This window comes from Mesoplodon mirus, assembly GCF_964341445.2.
Source record: "Mesoplodon mirus genome assembly, chromosome: 10".
NCBI lineage: Eukaryota > Metazoa > Chordata > Mammalia > Artiodactyla > Ziphiidae > Mesoplodon > Mesoplodon mirus.
In genome coordinates, this window is record NC_138986.1 from 34,915,143 (window position 1) to 34,932,713 (window position 17,571).

Consider the following 17,571-nt stretch of genomic DNA (forward strand, 5'->3'; position numbering starts at 1 on the left):
CCTGAGCACCTTTTCAGCTACCTTCCAAAGCACTTTGGATTGGCAAATAATTTTAAGCTTGTTGAGCGTTACAATGACGCTATTACACGCGGTGCATATGCTTTCTGGCAAAAACAAAAAACACAAAAATGCCTCTCTCCACTCAATAACACAGATGACATGTGTAAGAAGGCACAGCCTAGATAACTTCCTCTCCCCTCCCCTTTCGAAATTCTCCTAAACTGGCTTCCTTCTCCTTCACTCTTTCCACGTTTACACAGGAGCCTGAAACAGAGCAGGATTTCGGGGCTTCCGGGCACCAGCCCCGGCCCTGCGTCGCGAAGCTCGGCCGATAGGAGCCCGCTTTCAGGGCTCGCTCACGACACGAGGGCGGGCACCCGGCCAACAACGGGGTGCTACGCGGCGCCGGCGGGGCTTCTGGGTCTGGGGTGCCCGCCGTGGAGCGGCACAGGAGCGCCGGGAGAAAGAGCCGACGCGTAAAACAGGAAACGGGCCGCGGAAGAGGGGAGAGCAGCGGCCGCGGCGGGGTCGGGGGCGGGGAAACGGAAGAGGATCCGGGCGGAGCAGAAGAGGGGCGCGGCGGGGCGGAAGGGGAAGTTGGCGTCCCTGGGAGCTGCGGGAGCTTGTGGCCGTAGGGGCTTCGCTTTAAGTAAGTACCGTCTAGGAGAGGACGCTAGCTGTCTCTGCGTAACAGACTTTAGTGTTTCTCCACAGGGATTCCAGACGGCGACCCGCGGGGGTTCGGCGGCGCGGTCCGTGTGAGAATTAACTGAGCATGTTGGGAAGACAGGGCAGGAATAAGTATGGAGCAATAGCTGATGAGCTCTTTGCAAAAACAGCAGAACTTCAAAGACATATTAAAATAGTATTGTTATCCCAAAAGAGCTGTTTAGAACCAAGTGTGTTATCCAGCAAGACAGCTGTAAGCTTGCAAATTTAGAGACCGTGAATCTAGGTAAGAATCCCGAAACAGTTTATAGTCCAGATGAAAGAAAGACTTCAGTGAATTCTGAACCTTCTAACTCTTTGAAAAAAAAAAAAAAAAAAAAAAGCAGGTGAAAAGACTAATTTGTTATGGGGTGATGATGAGGTAGTTTCTGAAAGGCCATTATCAAAAGAAGAGGATTTGGGAAATACAAACAAGGGCATTGTCTTTCTGTGAAAGAGAGAGAGAGTAAAAAAAAAGCAACAGTGAGAAAAAGGGTATACAGGCCTGGTCAGGTCATCTTTGGAAAGCTGTATGCCTCCGTTGTCAGCTGCTTCTCTTCCTAGTCATTTCGATTTGGAGGTTTCCAGTGTGTGTGTAGGACCACATGTCAGGTGCTGTCTTCTCTAGCTGTGAGATGTGTACTCAAGGTTCGAGTCCCTGAAGTTTGGCTGCCTTCTGGGTAGTGAGGAGGACCTGGTATAGTCCCTTCCAAGAGGATTCAAGGCAGTCTTTGTTCTTACTGATTTCAAATCAGAAGAGTGGAAGAAAATTGAAAACATTAGTCTGGAGAGGAGTAGCCAGACATTATTGGAGACTAGAAGAATGTAGGATCCAGTCCAGTGTGCAGGTATATGACAAAACCTTGAAGATAATTGATAGAACTAGAACTTAATAGCTACGTAAGTGCAAACATGATTTTTCTCTCTATGATTGTCCTCACTTTTATCAAAGATAATCATAGTAAAACTAATTTGTTGGTATTAAACTTGGTTTGATTATTTACATAAATGCAGCAAGAATAGTGATTGACCATATAAGCTCTTTTTCAAAATTGTTTTGCTGGAATCTTGTAAGCAAGGTACCAGGCTGATTTATTTATTATTTTTGAGAAATTCCTTAAAGCTTTCTGGTCATATCTGTCTATGTACATCTTTCTTGAATATGATAATCCAGCCAAAGCCTTGGTAATATAGCCAATATTTCCAGTTGTGTCTTGTTATGAGGAGAACAGATTCTCATTGAATTTATGCAAGTACACATATTGTCATGAAAAACATACTTAAGTTTTTGAATTCTGGAGGGATCAGGACAGGAGAAAAAAATGTTTTAACCTTTGATACAAAGATACGTTTTCTTAAAGGAGAGGAAGAAAAGGGTCCTTTAAATCTAGTTCTGTGTAATATCTTATAGTTATCTAACACCTGCATTCTAGAGTATTTGTCAGGATCTTTTCTGCGGTTAAAGGTGCTAGAATTGATATTTGCAAAAGCACCAGAGTAAAACAACAACTGTCTATAACTGACAAAAACTTAAAAATAGTAATGATTAAAGATCTGATGAAGGTTCATTATAATGTAGTTGACAAGTCAATTTGGTTATTTCTGTGACTACATCCTTAAAATCATGGCTGATAACATTATGCCAGGACACATCAGAATCATAGGAATTTTCATACCATCTCTAGAACATTTAATAACATTCACGTATACAACATAACCTAAGAAAGTTTATCATCATTTATTTGACAAAGCTTCCCATATAATTTGACATATCAGATAAACCTGATTAACATCTCCCTTTTTATAAGAAGAGAGAACAAGTCCTTTGAGAAGTCCCAGGGGCCGTCTGGAGATTCCCAAAGTTATTTTCAGGTCAAAATGACTTAATTTAGAGTTTGATTTTGGGGAAGTGTTTCAAAAATATCAAAAGGTTTTGGACATTTGACCAAATAAGATTACCGAAGATTACAAAACACTAAGTATCTATTTAATCAAAATGACAAAAAGATTTCAAAAGACAAATAGAGAAGGTTACATAGCTGCAAAACAAAAACAAAAAACCAAACCAAACCCTTAGCTCTTCTTTATAAAAGAGACAGCTTTTTTATAAAAGCACAGGAAATAATTTTGATAAAACACAAAAAAGTAAGGAAAAACCTTTCACAATCTCTTATCAGGAGCAGACCAATAGGCCAAGCAAACTTTGTGCTTTTAGCAGCTGAAAGAAAATTAAGTTCCAGTTTTACTTAAGTACACTATTGATATTAAAGCTCACTTTAAAAACTCTTATAGCAAGTATATTTAATCTTATCCTACTTTATTGCATATAAAATTTCTTTCAAAAGATTCTTGTTTCACAAACCCTTCTACAGTTTTCTTTTTACATTTAGATTTTGTCTTTTCCTTTTTATTCTGGCAACATTTTACTTTAGGACAAAACTACTTCCTTTGCATACAGCGATGTCTTCCTTATTTCTAGTAGCTTTAATCATATTTATTAATCAGATATATAACCCTTAGAAACTTTGATTTCTAGTGAAAACTAAGAAGTAAGCAATTTTAGACTAGCAAATTTATAAATGTATTTTCTAGTTTCCAAAGGCATATGACCTTTTAAATAGTACAGTCTTTCAGTGTGACACAAGACATGTTTACTAAAAGACAAAAATTTATAAAGGCACATGCCCTTTTAAATAGTACAGTCTTTCAGTGTGACACAAGACATGGTTACTAAAAGGCAAAAATTTATCTTTGGTTTCTCTAAAATAGAAAGCCAAAAGTCAATAGATCTGTGTTCAGTAATTAATGTTTTAGTAATTTATCATGTTTGGAGAATGATCCAGACATTCAATAAAGATTTGAGTCTGCTATTTTTTTTAAGGACACATATCATAAAACATAATTGTTGCACCTAAAAACTCTTAACCCCATTTTCATCTATCTGAATTATTTGTTCCCAACATTTATGTTTAAATTACTCACAAAAACTTCATGAGACATTAGACAAAGTCAGCCATCAACTCAAGCAAATTTTTTTTCTAACAAACTTGCAACAGAGATAACATGAACTTCTTTGACTAGTAAACCCAAGTAGAATAAAAGTATTATATTTAATGCTGATAACGCTAAAGACATGCCTGTTTCAATTAGACTAACAAATTTAAACTAGCTTTAATGCCAGATATTTTCCCAGATCACATGAACCACAAAAGCATCTGTTTGAGTTTCTCTTATATTTCTGATAATTTAATTTATATAAGTACTTAATTTTTTTAGGCCAGTTAAATAGAACTGTTTTTATAAATTAATTTTGGCAATACCATCTGGAGGTATAAAAAGAACACATATCTATAACACATATATGGACGCACATAACATACAGACAGACACACAGATCTTATAGCCTGGTACAAAACTCAAAGAGAATATTTGGATCCAAACTGTATTCCTGGCAGATGGACTAAGTTAACCTGTTTAATTGCATACTGTAAGGACCCTCTTAGAGCTGTCTTTTCGGAGTCCTCTTGTCTTTTTAGAAATTTCTGCATACCTATTAAAGAATGCATTCCACTGTCCTCGAGATCAGGTGTCCTAAATATTGAACCTGGGTTTGAGCAAACTGCAGTTTTTCTTTGGAGACATTACATCCCCTTAAGGCCAAACATTTTAACAGGTGGATGCTGTCTTTCTGTGAAGAAATTTGAGAAGTGGGGGGGCAGAGAAACAGATTATCTACATAGTATAACAAAGTAGAGAATAGAAGAGTTTATCGAAAAATTTGATCTCAGTAGGAATGGATGTCAGTAGCTTGCAGGGGTTAGGAACAATAGGGTACTGAGGGATAACGGTGTTATTTATTGTTCAGAGGTTCTGGACAAAGCTCCATCCCTGGCCTCGGGTTTTCGCACAGGTAAAATAGGGGTATTACAAGGAATGAGTTTATTGCTTTGAAGGCTTATTTATCTACTGTCAAATTCTAGAATTATTATTTCCTTTTTGGGGAGGAAGAAATCCCAGCATGATACTTTTCTAAAAAGTCTTGGCCTAATAAATGAATAGGGGGCAGAGGAAGTTAAGGATTGAAGAGTGGGCATGTCTCAAAAGGCCTAAAAAAAGGCCTATTGCAGAGACTCCCACTATCTGAACCGTGTTAGTACCCGTCTTGGAGAAGGGAAGGAGGAAGCTGGCACTGGAGGCAGGGCCTGAGACAAAGAAAATTGGAGGAGGGGAAAGAGAGACCTCAGAAGACACGTCTTTCTTTCTTCGTTTGAAACGTGCATGAGGTAGGACTGCAATTTTTAAATATAATACTGTCCAGAGTCCCCGAAAGGGGAGGGGGGGAACTCCAACATGTAGATTACTGAGATCCCATTTCTCAGGTTTTTTTCCTAGAGCAAAAGAAAATTCCTAAACGGTCTGCAGGTCAAATACCAGCACAGTTCCAACAGGAACAGCCCGATTCCAAAGGAGTTGGGCCAACTGCTAAGTGAGTGAGTGCTCACAGGAAGGATAAAGCCTTTATACAGAAAGTTATCTAATGGAGGTTGTCTAAGTTTTGGTTTGCTGATGTTGCACCCGTAGCAAGAACAGCTCCATTTTGGGCCTAGAAGTTGATTTCAACAGTAGGTAATATTCCCTGGGAACTCTGTAATTGTCCTTCTCACTACCTGTATTAAATTATCTTGCTTGGGCTTCCCTGGTGGCGCAGTGGTTGAGAGTCTGCCTGCCGATGCAGGGGACACGGGTTCGTGCCCCGGTCCGGGAAGATCCCACATGGTGCGGAGCAGCTGGGCCCGTGAGCCATGGCCACTGAGCCTGCGCGTCCGGAGCCTGTGCTCCGCAATGGGAGAGACCACCTCACTGAGAGGCCCACGTACCGCAAAAAAAAAAAAAAATTACCTTGCTTAAGTAAAATTTGCATCCTTCGTTTCATGCAGCCAACTTTTCAACAACAACAAAAATGACTAACTCATTTTTGATAAATGTTCTTTCATTCTACAATTCTTTTGAGCCTCATTAATCCTTTTAATGCTACACACACGTATAATTGCGAAATCTGCTGGGGGAGGGAGGAGCATGGTAATAAAACAGAGGATCTTTTCTTGATATTTTATTGGTCTGATCTGAAAGATGAGCAGATCTCAATTATTTGGGGCACAGGCAGTGATCAGCATTCCAAGAAGAGAGACCAGCTTGCAAGGAAGAATGGAGCCGAAACCGGGTGAGTGGTGGGAATAATAAAGCGCGTAGGTAGAGTTGGTGTGTGGACAGCTTCTTAAGCCTTGTATGGCATTATGGATTCTCGAGCATTGTGTGCCAAATTACTGCTGGTGAATATTATTTGTCAAGTACTGTACTAGGCACTGCAAATGCCCTCTTGCAGCTAAATCTAGTGGGAAGATTTGGTTAAAGCAGTAATTACAGGAAAGCGTGAATGAGGGTTAATAAAGAATATAAATACTGTGAGAACAGATAGTAGAAGTATTTTGTATAGTTTCGAGTATTAAAGGAGATGACTTGGAGTTACTCTGAGGAAGAAAAAAGTGTAATGGGTGGGGGAAGCACATATTCAGAGGCTTGGAGAGAATGAAGAGAACACCGGAAGGATTTGAAAAACTGAAAGAAGTTCATTTTGGCTGAGAGGAAGAAGGGTATGTATGGCACGTAATGAAACTTGAAAGGTAGGATAATAAATGACAGCCTAAAACCAAACTAAAATACGAAAAACAGGTCATATACTGACAGTCTGAAGTAGAATAGTTTTGATTTTTTGTTGTTTACTCCCTGTGTTAAACTAATTGTTTTCTTATTAAGTATGTGTTTGTGTTTATTGTCTAGCAGTTAACATACTTTTTGTCCTGAAGAAAATTTATAAAATCAAAAATGCCTCCGAACCTTTTCGTTGCCTCTGATCCTGGAACAAATCCAAAATGCCGATTGCTTAACTACATGCTTATGAAAGACCAGAATCTCAGCCCTTGTTTGTTCACTTATACTTTCAGATAATATGGTAGTTTAATAGCGGTTTACACCTTGTCATCTTCTAAGTACTGAACTATTGTCTAATTTAATCTCAGTTTAGAATTGGGATGAAAGTATCTATAATAGGCTATTTCAAATGTCAAGAACTGGATCCCTAAACTTGAGGTCAGCAAATCTAATAGGCTTAAGCAGTGCCCTTGAGTTTCTCTGGTACTCGTGTGTGGCACAGACAAAGGGATATGAGGGGAGGAGAGAAAAGAAAGGAGAGTTAGTGGAAGGGGGACAAGAGTGAGGGGGGAAAAGAAAAAAAATATGGAATCAATAGAGAAAAAGGATAATGAGGTTTTTATTATAAGGTTTCCATGGAAAAATCAGCATATCAAAGTTGTCCGATGAGGCAAAAATATTAGTAACATGAATATTTAAATTTGTAATGATTTAAGTATGAGGAGATACAGATCTGATGATGTCTATATTAATTGCCCTTGTTTTGGTTATTGGAGGTGGGGAAGTGTATGAAGACAGAACAGACAGACTCCTTACAATGAGAGAAGATAACATTTATTGATTCTATTATCCCTTCATAATACTTAAAAATGCTAATGATTTTATAAGCCTTACCCCTTCTTATTTTCTAGTTTAACTCCTTATTCTTTTCCCTAAACAGAATACTATGGAAAGCATAGGGAAATTTATTTATTTTTTTAAATAGCCATTTAAGTTCTCATCAAGTTTCTTTGGCACAGTTCTTTTATACTGAAGTCATGGTCAATGTGGAAAAGACCTCTGCCCCAACTGAATTTTCCATTGAGTGGTCTCTTCTATATATGACTTATCCCCAGGGGCAGAACATGCATAGAGCATATTCTAGGCAAAAGCAAGCTTGGTCATATTGTGTTTGGCTCTGACCCTCTATGTAGACCTCTCAGTTTTGTGAACTGATCTGGCAGGTGACCTTGAGAGCTTATTTTTCTTAGACTAGAAGCAGGCCTAAGAAGCCCTGAGCCCTACTGCCTTTAACCTTCTTCAGATGCCTTCCGAAGATTAAAGGCAGCCCCTGCTTCCATGTACCACACAAGCTGAAAAAGAAAGAGGAGAGAGAGAGAGAACCCAGTAGAGAGGTAAAGGAGGAAAGGAGGGAGATCAGAACAAAGAGATCCAACGTGGCAGCAGTGCCAATGGAAACAGTTTCACTCTGTTGCCTTCTACAGAAAGCTGTAGTAATTTGAATGTTGTTGGCTCAAAACCGGTAGTGTCTTCCTTTGAAGGAGGAGTGGGGAAGGTAGGGCAAAATAGGTCAAGTCATGGGTTCCCCATTTAAATTTGCCACAAACAGTTACTAGGTCTTTTAAAAATTAATTAATTAATTAATTTTTATTTATTTTGGTTGCGCCGGGTCTTAGCTGTGACATGGTCTTAACCTCAGTGCTCACTGGGTAAATTGCCTCTCATTCCTAGGAAGTTAGAGAATGTAACAGGCTAGTCCTAACCCTTGTGAGGGAAATCTGGTTATATAGTTAAAGTATGAAGAATACTACTAACCAGACCCTTGTAAAATACGTATTACCAACTACAAACATTATAAATAAGTAGAGCGATGTCTTGTTATCTATTACTTTTAAAAGTGTTAGTATTTTGATTAATGATCCAATAGAGATTGTGTTGTATGCAAACCCAATTTGTAAACATGAAAAGAAAAAAAATATCAGACCCAAAGCTTTTGTGTTTTTTTGTGAAAAGGAGCAGGGGCTCTGAAGCTAGGACTGACGGCGGAGTGGTGGTCCTGGATCAAACTGACCAGGGGCCAGTGAAAAGGAGATCTCCTTCTCTGGCTGACTGTAATACCCTTGAGCACTTGGAGCTATATATCCTGGACTTGCATTTCCTAGAATCCTAACAATGAAATAAACTTTCTATCTGGCAAATAGAGATCTTTATTTAGTTTGGGAAATGATGGTTAGGTGCAGTAATCCCTGTATGGTGATAACCACATTAGGTATCATTTAGTACCACAAATATTAAATGTAAAGCTCTGTATGCTAAAGCCGTGAATAAGATGTGGCCCCTACCCATAAGAGTTTTTGAATTTACTGGAGGCAGGAGCTTCATCTCTAATTCTTTCTTATCTGGTTTCTAGTTGTACATCAATTTTTAAGAAATATCATTACCTTTAATAAGGACACTTGCTCAGTTGTCAGACCTGCCAGAACCTTCAGACACCTATGTGGCCACCAGTGGCAATATTTGTGTGCTTTATGAAATATCTTCTATGCAAAAAACAGAGTACTTAGAAAACTAGTTTTGAAATTGGCAGTTTAGAAGGTTGGGAGAGATTAGTGGCAAAGGTAGAGACCATCCCCCCCCAAATTTGGAATGATATCCTTCAGTTAAAAAAATGTTTAGTGAGAAATGTAGCATACATGCATATAGTGAAAAGAACATAAGAAGAGTTTAAAGAAAGGCAACAATGAAAAGAAATACCTGTGTATCCATTACTTAGGTTAAGAACTACAACACATTCATTCTGAAACCTAACTTTTTCAAAAGTATGTTAGGTTGGCTTTCTTCATTCTTCATGTCTACATTTATTTTCATTCTGGCTAACTGTAATACAACCTGATTTCAAAGTAAGTAAATGAAAGCAATCTTTTATAGAAGTAATACATGAATAGTAGTGTCGCACAGTTTCATATAACCTCATAAATGTTTTGATTTCATCTGATAGCCTTTATGTAAAGTATGTTCTTGTCTATTCAAAAGACTTGTGATTCTAGGCAGCTATTTAGTTACCTAAAATAGTGTCTGAAGTTTTAAAGGTTTTTATAAATTGATAATTTGTTTTAAAAAGTTACATGTATTTATTTGGAGAAAAAGCAGAGTGAGAACTTCGAGAGCTTTCCTGTTGTTTCAGAATTTGACAGTAAGCAGGTCACTCTCTAGAGGAAAGCTTCACATAAAGGTAAGCTTTCATTACTTGTAAATTGGAAATGTGGGCCCTATTTTCTGTTTGTTTTCTAGATTTGTTTTGGGAGGGTAGTGGGACTATATAATTTTCATTCTAATAGATTAGTGCTAACGTAATCAGGTGAAGAACTGATACTCTGGAAATACGTAAGATGAGAGTATTTTGAAAGTAGCGCCCTCTGCCAGTATTTTGGCCACAAGACACTGCAAAAAAAGAGCTGATCTGAGTTTACTTCTTTCTTTGGTTACTCCCCAGCAGAACTAGGATGTTGCTTGATTTTTGTTCTACTTCTGCTTAGAATGTTAAAACTTGGAAAGAATGAAGGGAAATAAAGTATAATCCTATGCACCGATTTAATGTCTTTGGATCCATTTCTGCCTATAGAAAATTCTTAGACTTCATGATAAAAGTTTATTGGTGAAGAGAAAAAAATCCTTTTATGAAGTTAAGGCTATATTTTAAATTTGATGCAGGTCTCTAATAGAGCTTAATAAAAGGAGGGATTTTGTTCTATTTTCAACTAGAGAGTTGAATATTATTGCTGAGTGTGTATGTATTTTGTTTTTTTGATAAAACTAAAAATACTTTTTTTTTCTCTCTGAAATAGCTAGTTAGCAAAGGGGAGATCACTAAATAGGAACTCAATAAATACCAATTGAATTGTTACCAATTATATCTTACCAAATGCTCTTATCATATGCATGTATGTTTATATACTAGGATCCCAGTCCTTTGAACTTCTTGGCTATAAAAACCTATATACACATGGTGTAATTTACTTAATGGCTTTTATGCAAAGAAACTATTCAACCATTTTTTATTCTTAGAACAAAGCTATTATCTACTTTAAATAATCCAAGAAAGAATACTGTCTTGTTTTAAAAGATTTATCTTAATTGCTAATCTAGTTATTATGTATGTTTCTTGCAATTTGTCTTTTAAAAAGCAAGGAAGGCTTCCAAACTCATTTTGAATGATATATTTTGACATATTTCCTTATTTTTCCCACAGACTTTTATCACTGAACTTGAATCTAGGGATAGTGAAAGGGGAGATGAAAAAGAAAGAACAGTGGTTGGGGATGAGAGGGCTTTATTGCACATTGCTGGAGTTGTGAGCATACATATAAATATACATATATATCTTGTCATGAGAATATAAGTTTTGCTAATTTAACTTATTTCTAGCCCCATTGCTTGTAATTTCTCAATAACTCCTGAACTTTTTAGTGTAGATTTCTTCTGCTAGCTAAGAGAATCTTGAGAGAACTTGATACTTATATTTAGTTGATAATTTAGGAAGCCTCCAAAATCCTTGTGTTTTTTCATAACTATTTCATACTTTTTAATTAGTAAAAACATTGTATTTCCCCCCCCCATCCCTTTCATTTCCCGTAAACCTAAAATTTCCCACCTTTATCACTTTATTTCCCCTTCAGGTCATTTTTTAGGTTCATGCTCAAGTCCTGAGAAGGACTAATTTTAAATCTTTTCAATTTCTTTGAAAATGTATATGAAGATTTGTACTTCTAGAGGCATACAGTAGAAAGATAGCTCTGATTTTAAGGTGTAGTGTACAACTAATTGGTGACCACTGTATTCATCCAGGTACATAGGTTTGAACTATGTTAGTCATAGAAGAAGTAAAGGATGGGAAAAATAAAAAAGTTGCATATGAGAAATGAAGGTGGGGAAGGAGATTGGGTTTTCTGCTGTGGCTTTCTGGGTTGAAGATACTATGGATAGTTAAGGGAAGGAATAAAGTAGTTACAGGTTTTAAATGTGTGAGTTAGGTTTACACAGTGATTTTGAGAAACCTGTGGTACATCTAGAGGTGAGGAGTTAGGAAGTAGATTTTTGTTTGATTTAGGAGTACTCGGGCATAAGGTCTCAACTAGAGATGGAAATGTAGATTTGTTGTCTTATGAGTTTTAATAAAAGCTGTAGGCAGGGCTTCCCTGGTGGCGCAGTGGTTGAGAGTCTGCCTGCTAATGCAGGGGACACGGGTTCGATCCCTGGTCTGGGAGGATCCCACATGCCGCGGAGCAACTAGGCCCGTGAGCCACAATTGCTGAGCCTGCGCGTCTGGAGCCTGTGCTCCGCAACAAGAGAGGCCGCGATGGTGACAGGCCCGCGCACCGCGATGAGGAGTGGCCCCCGTTTGCCACAACTGGAGAAAGCCCTCGCACAGAGGCGAAGACCCAACACAGCAAAAATAAATAAATAAAAAATAAGGAACGATACTAAAAGTAATACATACTTGTTAAAAAAAAAAAAACAACTGTAGGCAAATGAATAAAAGAATTACGACAAATTAGTACTAAAAAGGCAAAAAATGAGCAAGAAAACTTGAAGAGGCACTTTACAAAAGATGATATGCAAATAACAAATAAGCATATGAAAATGGAGCTTGACTTCATTAGACATCATAGAAATGCAAAGTGATACCACAATGATATACCACTCTAGAATGCCTAAAATGGAAAGAAAGGGAAAAAAAGACATTGGCAAGTGATAACAAGGTTGTGGAACAACTGGAACGTTCACTAGCTGTGGGTGTGAAAACTCTTAGGCAGCATCTTTTAAAGTGAAATAAATAAACAGATGTGATCATTATGACCAGTGGTGTACCCAGAAAATGGCTGTGTGTGGGGGGAGGGTGTGGGGGAGAGATTGATATGTAGAGTTTGCTAATACTCTCACCATGGTTAATTTCAAGCTACCCATGATTTAAAAAGAAACTTGCAAAATTCTTCAGTGTTTAACAAGCAGTTTTAGCCAGCTGCTGCCTGACCCACTAATTCCATTTCTAGATATAGCCAGCAGAAATGCATACTTGTTGACCCAAAAGACAGATACTAAAATGTTCACAGCAGCTCTACTTGTAATGCCAAAACCCAGAAACAACCCAGATGACTGTTTACATTAGAATAGATGAATTGTGGTATATTCATATAATAAAATACAACAATGAAAAGAATGGGCTATTTAGAATCTAATTACACATAATAATAGTAATGGGTGTCACAAACGTAGTTGAAACCAGACATAAAAGAATATTTACTATATTTTTCAATTTATATAAAGTTCAGTAGCAGGCAAGCTAATCTTGGGTATTAGAAGTCAAGATAGTTGTGATTTTTATTTGGAGTCATGTTCTGTTTCTTGATCTGAGCGCTATTTACTTGAATGTATTTACCTTGTGAAAATTCATTGAACTGTAACTTATGATTTGTATAATTTTCTGAATGTATTTTTTATGTGAACAAAAGTACTTACATAGGGCAAAAAAGCATTTGGACAGATAGGAGATTACCCAGAGATGAGATATATAAAGTGAGAAGAGTGACAGAATTTTGGGGAACACAGAAACCACACACATACATTCCTATTTCTTTGCCCACTTTCCTCAGGACCCCTTCCAGCTTTTTCTATAAAGCATTACATAAGGTAAGGATAATACTAAAAATAAATTTTCTGTTAGAGACTGGAACTGCTCTGTAGCGTTTCTGCATAGAGATTGTTTCCAAGGGGACTTCTGGACTGAATTTATTCTTAGATTTAGAGTTAGAGGAAGAAGAACTGCTGTTATGAGGAAAACTCCCTGAAGGCAGGAGATGGTGCTAACTACAGAACAGCAACATTTTTCTAAGTCCTCCTAGTGTGTTGGATCTCAGTAAATGCCCTATAACTACATCATCATCTCCTGATGATATACTGAAATAATGTAACTTGTATCCTTTGGTTTGAGAAGCGGGGGGGAGGGGAAGCAATCCTATACACTTCTCAGAGAGTATTTTGAGAAGTAGGAAGGTCCTCCCAATAAACAGAAAGGTCTCTCACTAAAGCCTATTAATGTATAATATTCTAAATGTGTCTGTTTATCCAGACTACTGCATACTTACCTCTATTTTCCAGAAATGGCAAGTTGTGTTTTGAAGACATCACCCATCCCTATGAAGACAAAGTTGCTACAACAAATAGGATTGTCACTTTATAATACCTCTCATGGCTTCCATGAGGAAGAAGTGAAAAGAAAACTTGAGCAGTTTCCTGGTGGATCCATTGACCTTCGGAAGGAAGACAGTGGCATTGGCATTCTTACTCTGAACAATCCAAGTAAAATGAATGCCTTCTCAGGTATAGAGAGCTTTCTTTTGTTAGTTAAAAAATGACACTAAATCTAACCTGCTATCCCATGCTTTTATCCTTAAATCTGTTGACAGAATTCTTGAAAGTCATAGTACTCTTTGTAGAACATGAGAAAACAAAACAAAACTATCACCTGAACCAGGAACACTTTTACTAATTGTGAATATTTTAATGTTTTTTAAAAATCCGTGAATATGGATGTTGGTAAAAATGAAACCATCAAATTAATCTTGATTATTTTTTCCATTGAAATTTTTTTTTATAAATTTATTCATTTATTTTATTATTTATTTTTGGCTGCATTGGGTCTTTGTTGCTGCGTGTGGCTCTCTCGTTGCGGCGAGCGGGGGGCCACTCCTCGTTACCATGTGTGGGCCTCTCATTGTGGCTTCTCTGGTTGCGGAGCTCAGGCTCTAGGTGTATGTGCTTCAGTAGTTGTGGCTCACGGGCTCCAGAGCACAGGCCCAGCAGCTATGGCGCACGGGCTTAGTTGTTCCGCGGCATGTGGGATCCCCCCGGACCAGGGCTCGAACTCGTGTCCCCTGCATCGGCAGGTGGACTCCTAACCACTGCGCCACCAGGGGAGCCCTCCATTGAAATTTTAACTGCTTAATAACTTCATTTGTTTGTGTTCAGCTAATGTCACTGGGAGACAAAGGGAAGGATGTTTCAAAGATTTTAAAACCTAAAGAGAAAAGCCTAAAATGAAAAAAAAAAATTATTTAGCTTAATTTTTTTTTCTATGAACTGAAATAAGACTGTCATTTTAACCATGTAGTTCCAATAATCACTGAAAACACTGCACTTGCCTAACTTGTTGCCCCTTTTCTAACTCTGAGATACAGGTAAATACCTTCTATTTACTAGGCAGCACTCTTGGCATATAAGAATTTTATATTTAAGAGACCTCAAAGTCCAGGACCTGTGATAATTTGTAATTTTTTGCCAAAGCTCAAATTTGAATTATTCTACCATGATGTTATACGAGAGCTCATGAGTTACCTTCCTGACTACCCAGCGCTCGTGTTTCCAGGTGATTTTGGCAATCTCTATTTGTTAGCTATATACTTATTGTGGGGGGAGCGAATTATATTTTATAGTAGCATTTGAAATATTGGGTTCAGAAATATCCCAGTAAAGTTTCTTGTGTCTATATATAATCATACTTATACACATAATTCAGTAGACTGTAAACTTTGGTTTTTTGTTTGTTTGTTTGTTTGTTTTTCGGTGCACGGGCCTCTCACTGTTGTGGCCTCTCCTGTTGCGGAGCACAGGCTCCGGACGCACAGGCTCAGCGGCTATGGCTCACGGGCCCAGCCGCTCCGTGGCATGTGGAATCTTCCCAGACTGGGGCACGAACCCATGTCCCCTGCATCGGCAGGCGGACTCTCAACCACTGCGCCACCAGGGAAGCCCTAAACTTTGTAAATTATCAGTGGTGGGTCTTTAAACACAAGATGACTTTTCTTTACATTCAGCAGAATTCAGAGATATCTCTATTAATGTTAACCAATAGAAGTATAATGCAGGACACAAGTGTCAGCTACATATATAATATAAAATTTTCTAGTAGCCATATTTCTAAAAAGGAAAAAGAAAGGTAAAATTAATTTTAATAACATTTTATTTAACCCAGTGTACTCAAAATATTTCAACAAATGACTGTTACAAAAATTATTAATGAGGTATTTTCCTCTTTTTTTTTTTTCATACCAATTCTCTGAAATCTGGTATGTATTTTACACTACCGTTACCAAATCAGGTCTGGTTGCTTGCCACTCAAAAATCAATACTCAAGAGACAAATGTTGGTAAAAAGGAAAGTAGCTTTTAATCAGAATGCTGGCAATCTGGGGAGACGTTGGACTCAATGTCCCCCAAAAACCACCTCTGAGGATTCTGCTCAGCCATGAAAGTCTTAAAGGGAAAAGGGGAAGTAATATCAGTCGTTGAGATAAGGGGTCAGAATCATCGCCATCCCCCAGTGTGTGCAGGCTTGTTGACTTCTTGTGATTTTTCATTAGATGCTGTCTTGTTCACACAGATTTGTTCTCGAGATTTCTGAAGGGGAAGCTAGGGAAGAGATCTGGTCATCTCTTAATTTCTTATTCTTCATTTCTACTTCTTTGATCTACGGAAAGAGCCAACAGGTTAGGCAACGTATTGTGTGATCAAAAGATCTGAAAGTTGTGCTAGGGCCAGAGATGAGTAGAGGATGGGGGTGCCTGGCTTAAGGTTAGTGACAAGACAAAAGGGGCCTCCTGTAGAGAGCTCCTTCCTGCAAAGAGGCCTTTCCTGCCAAAAGCTGTTCACACTACTGCACATCTCAGTTTAGGCTAGCCATGTTTCAAGTGCTCAATGACTACATGTGGGTGGTGGCTACTTTACTGGACAGTGCAGCTGCATACCTTCAACTGGTTCAGAGAATAAAAGCCAATTTTTATATTAGCCTAGGAAAAATAAAATTAGAAAGGTAAGACTGCTCTAGAGATTTAGACTAGGTAAATACTTGTTTTAACTTACTACTGAATAGCTACAATTTATAATTTATATTAGTAAAACTTTTTATTCAAACGGAAACAAGTATTAATTTGATGCCTAATATTTAAAACTAATACAAGGAGAACTGCTTTGATTTGGATGATGGTGGTTGGGTTGGGTTGGGTTGTGAGATGATGAATGAGCCCCACACCACACAACTCTCAAGGCCCTTGTTTGAAAATCAGCCAACCAGATACTCTTTAAGGTCTGTTTCAACTCTTATGTTTATTTTACAAAGTCAAAAAGATTATTTTAACTACTGGTACAGATTTCTCATACTTAGGGCCAGCCTTATTTTTTCTACCTAACCACATATTTATGTGACTTCTTAATTAAGGGAGAGAGAGAGAGAGAAAGAGGTCACTGTCAAATTGTAAACTTTTAAAGCAGAGACTGTCATGCTTGCCTCTTTTGTATATACTCCTTAGTACCAACATGATAGGCATTTGATAGACATTCAGTAAATATTTGTAAAATTTGTGACCTAAGAGTCTTGTTTGACACCTTACAGTTTCTAAATTATTTCTATTTGTCCAATATTTTATGTGTTTTTGATTCCCCCTCCCCTCTGGCAGGTGTAATGATGCTACAACTTCTGGAAAAAGTGATTGAGTTGGAAAATTGGACAGAGGGGAAAGGTCTTATTGTCCATGGAGCAAAAAATACTTTCTCCTCAGGATCTGATCTGAATGCTGTGAAAGCACTAGGAACTCCAGAGGCAAGTATTGTATGAATTATACAATAGGTTCTACATGTTTGTCAGACATCTGGGCTAAGATACTTATATTCTACTTATATGGTTATTATCATGACAGCTTTTCTTTAATAGCTTTCCAAGGATCAGAGTTTTTGTTTTGCTTCTTAAAGTAAAGATTAGCTTGTAATAGTGTGAAGTAATGAGGAATAAAATGAAGGACAGGAAGACTAGCAATAAAAAGTTCATTATTAAAGCCAGCAAGGATTTTAATTTTTTAAGTGGAAGTTCCTTAGCATCTCATGATAAGGAGTTTTCCATGAGGTACCTAGCATAGCTTTGGCACATGGTAGACTTCAAAAAATGTTAACAGTTAAAAAATTTTCTTTTGAATTACGATTACAGAAAAGGAATCCAAATCATCTCTCATTATCTGTCCTCCAAGCAACCTGTTTTTCTTGATTTCAGCCGTCCACTAACATCCCCTAGGCAGAAAATTAAAAAAAAAAGAGAGAGAGAGAGAGAGAG

The 17,571-nt window shown here is 37.8% G+C and overlaps 1 protein-coding gene across 5 annotated transcripts in view; it reads left to right on the forward strand.

Annotated features, from left to right (window-relative positions):
- Window positions 1-485: 485 nt before the first annotated feature.
- ECHDC1 (ethylmalonyl-CoA decarboxylase 1) overlaps window positions 486-17,571 on the forward strand; it is a 42,422-nt gene continuing 25,336 nt past the window's right edge. Inside the window, exons 1-4 of one of the 5 annotated variants that reach the window (XM_082633540.1) lie at window positions 530-649; window positions 5,869-5,929; window positions 13,573-13,794; window positions 16,925-17,067. In XM_082633540.1, the coding sequence (XP_082489666.1) occupies window positions 5,914-5,929; window positions 13,573-13,794; window positions 16,925-17,067 (381 nt within the window). In that variant the 5' untranslated portion in view covers window positions 530-649; window positions 5,869-5,913. Of the gene's footprint in view, window positions 650-5,868; window positions 5,930-9,601; window positions 9,650-13,572; window positions 13,795-16,924; window positions 17,068-17,571 lie in introns of those variants that run through there. The other 4 variants (XM_082633536.1, XM_082633537.1, XM_082633538.1 and 1 more) reach the window with 4 other exon arrangements.